This window comes from Octodon degus, unplaced genomic scaffold, assembly GCF_000260255.1.
Source record: "Octodon degus isolate 3935 unplaced genomic scaffold, OctDeg1.0 scaffold00304, whole genome shotgun sequence".
Classification (NCBI taxonomy): Eukaryota; Metazoa; Chordata; class Mammalia; order Rodentia; family Octodontidae; genus Octodon; species Octodon degus.
Genome location: NW_004524880.1, coordinates 943,598 through 949,345, shown reverse-complemented (window position 1 = coordinate 949,345; position 5,748 = coordinate 943,598). Strand labels below are relative to the sequence as shown.

The window sequence follows — 5,748 nt, the reverse complement described above, 5'->3', positions numbered from 1 at the left end:
TAGCTCAGGCTTCAGCTCTGAGCGCGCCAGTGCCTGGGCTTGCAGCCGAGCTGCTGGGGGGGGGCTGGGGGGGGGCTCGGCCCGGGCACGCGCGAGCACACACACACATGCCCTTGTGTGTGCAGGCAACACCTGCTGCCACCAGGCTCTGACAAACAAATCCCTTTTCTGATTCTTTTTTTCTGTCCTAGGGACTGAACCAAGGCGCTTTGCACTGAGCTGTACCCCTAACCCTCTGTTCTTCAATTTTTCAGACAGGGTCTTGCTCAGCTAAGTTGCCCAGGCTGGGAACTCAACTTGAGATCCTCCTTCAGCCTCTCCACAGGGGACAACAGGCAGGTGCCACCATGCCTGGCTCAGCTTTCATTTTCAAAAGGGCTCCTAATACACTGGGAGGTTGAGACAGTAGGATCGCAACCAGCCTATACAATGTAGGAACACCCTGCCTCATGTAGAAAGGCTGAGGGCCAAGTTCCTTCCCACAGGGTCTTCCAAAATAAACCTCTTGTCCAGGGCTGGCTGCCTTCTCCTTCTCCTCTCAGCCTGGAAACCTCAGGCACAGGGAGCCCTGAGGCCCAGCAGCCTCCAGAGTCCAGCACTTCGGAGCAGCTAGGCTCCCTCCTTCCTCATTTGGTGGACACCCAAGTAGGGACACCAAGTGATTGAATGAATGCAGAAACGTGGCCACTCGAGGCTGTGTGGGCTTTCTAGCCAGGTGCCAGGCAGGGAGCACAGGTGGGAGGAACCTGGCCGCTTTCTGGAGGCACCCGCTGTCCACCCCTCCTCAGATCCCTTCCCTGATGGGGGCCTGCCTCACAGCACCCCTTGCCATTCCTTGGGCGAGGCTCCATGGTCTGGACAGGATGCTGCGGGGGAGGGCTCTGGCACTGCCGTAGGGTATCTCCCTAAGAGACTCTCCTTTCCCTTCCTCTTTCGGTGGCTAGAATGTGAGCACAAGGGCTGGAGCACATGCAGCCATTCTGGACCACGAGCAGAGCCCTCCCCAACAGACACACACGGCACAGCAACACAGTAACAAGAGCTACAGTCCTCAAAGCTGTTGTGTTGTGTTGTGTTGTGTTGTTTGAGACAGGGTCTTGCTATGCCTCTCACGCTGGCCTTGAACTCACTTTGTAGCCCAGGCTGGTCCGGAACTTGAAGGGATTCTCCTGCCTCAGCCTCCCAAGTGCTGGGATTTCAGGGATGTACCACCAAGCCCAGCTCCCTAAAGGGTTGGTGGCTCTGTGCTACCAGCTCTAGGCAGCCTCTCTGTGCATGTGCCCCCACTCAGTACTTCCCAGCCCCCACCCACAGCCCAGGGCTCCAGCCACCTGCCTGCTGCACTGTCTCAGGTCCCCACTTCACACCCACGGGACCGACCCGTGAAGGAAACTTCACTCTCTGTGGTTTCTGCCTGTTGCTCCCACAGTTTGCTGCACGTGGTAGTTTCAATTCCACTCCAGGCTCCAGGGCCTGGGCCTCAGGGACCCCATAGCCAAGTTCACCAAATACCAGACTGCACCAAGCCCAGGGCCCTCTAGGGTCCCCTGCCACTCAGAGCCAGGAACCTGGGACAGCAGGAGGGTCCGACATGTCCAGGTAGCTGGTTGTGCAGCGCAGGGTCTGCACCCATCCCCCCGTTTCCTGGGGTCTGGGGGTCCAGGCTCAGTGAGGGCAGCACAAAAGGATCCAATGACTGCTGCCTTGGGTTGTGCGGTATGTCCAGCACTGGAGATGGAAGCCGAGTTTCCTGCCTGCCAGGCAAGGGCTCCTTAAAAACTTATTTCGAAGTAGGGTCTAAACTATCCAGGTGGGGCTCCAACCTGGGATCTTCCTGCCTCAGCCTCCCAAGAGCAAGGATGAGTGTGTACCCCCACCCCCACGCCCAGCAGTCTGGGGTGCTGTGCCGCAGTGATTGACTCTCAGTGCCTGGCCTGTGTGAGGCGCTGCCCTCCACCGCGACAGGTGCCATTGAGGACAAGGACTCCAGGTTTCCAGCATCGCTCTTTAATCTCCTGTGGTCCTGACCCAGCCAGGGTGAATGACACTGGCTTCTTTGAAAGCAGGGTGTCAGAGAAGAGACCCCGCCCAGTTCGTCTCTCCTGTCCCGGTGATCTCCATGGCTACAGCGTCGAATGCTTCTCAAAGGGCACGGACAGAAGGCACGCAGCAGCCTCGTCCAGCAGCCAGCACAGCGATCCCGTGTGTGGCCGCACCAGGGCGGCGGGCAGCGGTGCCGTGTCCCTGTCCTCCAGGATGCGCTGTGGGGACAGGGGCGGTGCCTTGGAACTCCGGGGCCCCAGGGAGACCTGATTTCTTTTTTATTCCCCTTTGGGATTTTGAGACAGGGTCCCACTATGTAGCCCAGCCTGGACTTCAACTCACAGTGAGAGATCCTCCTGCCTTAGCCTCCCCCAGGCCTCTTTAATGAATTTTTTTTTTCAGTACTGGGATTGAACTCAGGACCCTGCACTTGCCAAGAAGGTGTTTAGTCTGCTGAACTATATCCCGGGCCTGTTTAATGATTTTAAAACTGCCTTGTAATGCTATGAGCTTCTCCTGTGCACTCGCCAGCCTCACCCGGTCAGTTACTTCACAGCGCTCTTCCCGGACTCCAGACTGGCCAGGTAAGCCCTCTCACCCAAGAACTCCTGAGCTGCATTTGGGGGCACCCTCCCGCAGGGCCCACCAGGGGCCACCCTTACCTTCAGCACTGCTGCCTTGCCTTCCCCAGTCGCCACAAACACCACAGTCCTGGCTGCATTCAGCACAGGCAGCGTCAGGGTCACCCGCTGTGGGGGAGGCTTCGGGGAGTCACTGATGGGGGCCACGATCCTGTCTCGCTCCTGGGAAGTCAGGGGAACAGAAGCCATTGCTCCTGCTTCTGGTACTAAGGAGTCAACACAGGACCTCCATACTGCACAAGACCCCAACCATTTTTTAAATTTTGAGACAGAGTCTTGCTAGGCACCAAGTTGCTAGGCTGGGCTGGAACTTGCAACCCTCCTGCCTCAGCCTCCCTAACAGGCAGTCCTACCATGCCAGCCACTTCTCATTTGAGCACAAGCACTGCACACCAGGTCTGGCTCAGCCTGCACTCGGTCCTATGCCTCTTTATGGTCAGGGTTTCAGTCTCTCTCTGTCTCTCTCTCAGTCTATCTCTGTCTGTCTCTATCTCTGTCCCTCTCTGTCACTGACTCTTTCTGTCTCTTTCTGTCTCTTTCTGTCTCGGTCTCTCTCTCTCTCTCTCTCTCTCTCTCTCTCTCTCTCTCTCTTTCTCTCTCTCTATCTCTGTCTCTGTCTCTCTGTCTCTGTCTCTCTTGTGCCAGGCCAGGTGCCAGCCTGGGTGACAGGGCCTCACCTGCAGCAGCGGGTGGTCTGGGAAGAGTGAGCAGGTGTGGCCATCGGGACCCACACCCAGGAGCAGCAGGTCGAACACAGGGATGGCGTCTCCCTGGAAGGCCTGGAAGGGACAGCACAGCTCAGAGGCCAGGGTCACTGCCAAACAGCAGGGGTGGAGCACCGGGAACCTGGGGTGCAGCCCAGGGAGGCAAGCCCAGGGCCTCTGTGCTCAGCGCTACCCCCACCCCTTCTTTTATTTTGTGAGACAGGGTCTGACTAAGGCCCTAAGTTGCCCAAGGTGGTCTTGACCTTGGGATCATCCTGTCTCAGCCAACTGAGAGCTGGGATAACAGGTACACCTGGGGATTTTGGAAGCCGAGGGGTCCTGGGGCTGATGCCCCAGATGCCAAGGCCAGTCAGAGCTGTACAGGATACTCAGCCTGGCCCGCCCGTGATTATGGCCACTCCATCCTCACATGCCACTTTCCGAGGTGCCACGAGCTGAGGGCAACAGGGGCAGGGACCAAAGAGTCCCCAAGCAGTGAGGAACTGGACAGGCCAAGCAAAGGGGCATCTCTGCCAAAGCGGGGACAGTTCCTGCTGGTGACATCACATGGGCCACCCACTGCTCGATGTGACCCCTCTGGGGACTAGGCCTCCCACGCAGCCGCTCCTGGAGACCCACCTGCCGCAGCTTCCTGGCATAGTCCTCTGCCGCCGCCTCCACGGGCAGCTGGGGGTCGATGGTGATGACCTGGCTGTCAGGGACCGGCAGTCTGGACAGCAGGTGTGTCTGCAGCAGAGAGAGGGTGGCACCCCGAGTTGGGAGATGGCCACTTACAGAAGGAGAAACTGAGGCACAGAAAAGCCACTCAAGGCCTGGATGCCAGGGACCGGGCTGCTGAGCTCAGGCAGTGCCGCCTAGGGCAGAGGAGGTTCAGGGAGGGCCACTACTGGCACCCACGGGGCTAGGCGGGGCTCCTGGGTGCCACAGGGCCCTTCTGGAGGAGAGGGAAACACAAGCCCCAACCTGGCCATGAGGGCCCGCGGCACCACATGAGGAGGCCGAGTTTCCTACTCATGCAGCCCATGAGGACCTTACTGACAGAGATTAGCAGCGCAGCAGACACCCACTGAGCAGCCAGCAGTTTCCCGGAGACTCATCTCCTAATTTAGAGATGAGCTGGGCGTGGTGGCACATGCCTATAACCCCAGCACTGAGGAGGCTGAGGCAGGAGGATCACTGCATGTTCAAGACCAGCCTGGGCTACAAAGTGAACTGGAGGCCAGCCTGAACTGCAGAGAGAAACACTGGCTCAAAAAGACAAAAACATTTTTAAAAAAATTTTTTTAAATCAGGTTTTAAGAAAGTTATGAAAAGAAAGAAACAAAAGCCCAGGGTTCTTTTGTTTCTCCACACCCAGGGAGGCCAAGGCCTCGAGGGGGCCCAACAAGCACTGGCCATGGGGCTCCACCCCGGACCTCACCCCACTTCCTTTCCTCCTCTCTCCTTCCTTCCCAGAACCCCTTGCAGCACTGGAGATTGAACGCTGGGCGAACACCCTGAGCTCCATCCCCAGCCCTTTATGGTTTTATTCTGCGACAGAATCTAGCTTGGAACCCTCCTGCCTCAACCTCCCAGGGAAAAGTCAGTGGAACCCTGGATGCTCCGTGTGGTAGGTGCTGTCTCTGGAGTTTCCAGGAAGCCTCAAAACGCGGCTTTCCTACGGTCGCTCGCGAACCTGACAGAAGAGCCCGTCCCTCAGTTTTCCCATCTGTGAAATGGGTGTCAGGTGGCCATGAATGAGAACCTTTTGTGCTACTGTGGGAACCACCGGATAATGCGCAGCGGGTGCTCAGGGCGATGGAGAACCGGGACAGGAGACTGGGGGCCGTGGCGCCCGAGGGGCTTGGTGTGACTTCAGGACCTCGGTCAAGCTGTTCCCTCCGCCTGGCCTCCGGTTTTGGCGTAAAAGGGGCCGCCCAGCAGGCGGGCGGGGAGCTTGGACCCCGGGCGGGGCACAGCTCCAGGCGGGGGCGTGGCCCTCGCTGACCCGCGCCGGCCCCCGTAGCGCTCACCCGGTAGAGGCCGTACGTGCTCTCGGCGTGCTCGAAGGGCACCAGGCGCTCGTCGCAGAAGCCCAGCGTCCAGCGCGCGAGGCTGGCGGGTCCGACGGCGGCGGCGGCGGCGGGCAGGTCGCGGGCCAGCATCGACACGAGGCTGCCGCCCGACAGCCCGAGCGCGAACCGGGCGCGGGGCCCTTCCAGGCAGCACGCGGCCCTCTGCACCACCAGCTGCGCCAGCGACGCGCCCAGCTCCTGCGGGCTCGAGAAGACAGAGATGAGGCCCGGGGCGGGCGCGGCCATAGCGGCGGCGGCGGCGGGGAGGCGGTGGCGGGGAGGCGG

The 5,748-nt window shown here is 59.6% G+C and overlaps 1 protein-coding gene across 1 annotated transcript; it reads right to left on the bottom strand.

Annotated features, from left to right (window-relative positions):
- Window positions 1-2,055: 2,055 nt before the first annotated feature.
- Pgls (6-phosphogluconolactonase) lies at window positions 2,056-5,742 on the bottom strand. The gene is made up of 5 exons (XM_004647391.2): window positions 5,422-5,742; window positions 4,028-4,135; window positions 3,362-3,463; window positions 2,706-2,846; window positions 2,056-2,261 (listed from the first exon to the last, which is right to left on the bottom strand). Exons 1-5 carry the CDS (start codon window positions 5,707-5,709, stop codon window positions 2,124-2,126), a joined length of 777 nt encoding a protein of 258 aa, XP_004647448.1. The 5' UTR covers window positions 5,710-5,742; the 3' UTR covers window positions 2,056-2,123.
- Window positions 5,743-5,748: the final 6 nt, after the last annotated feature.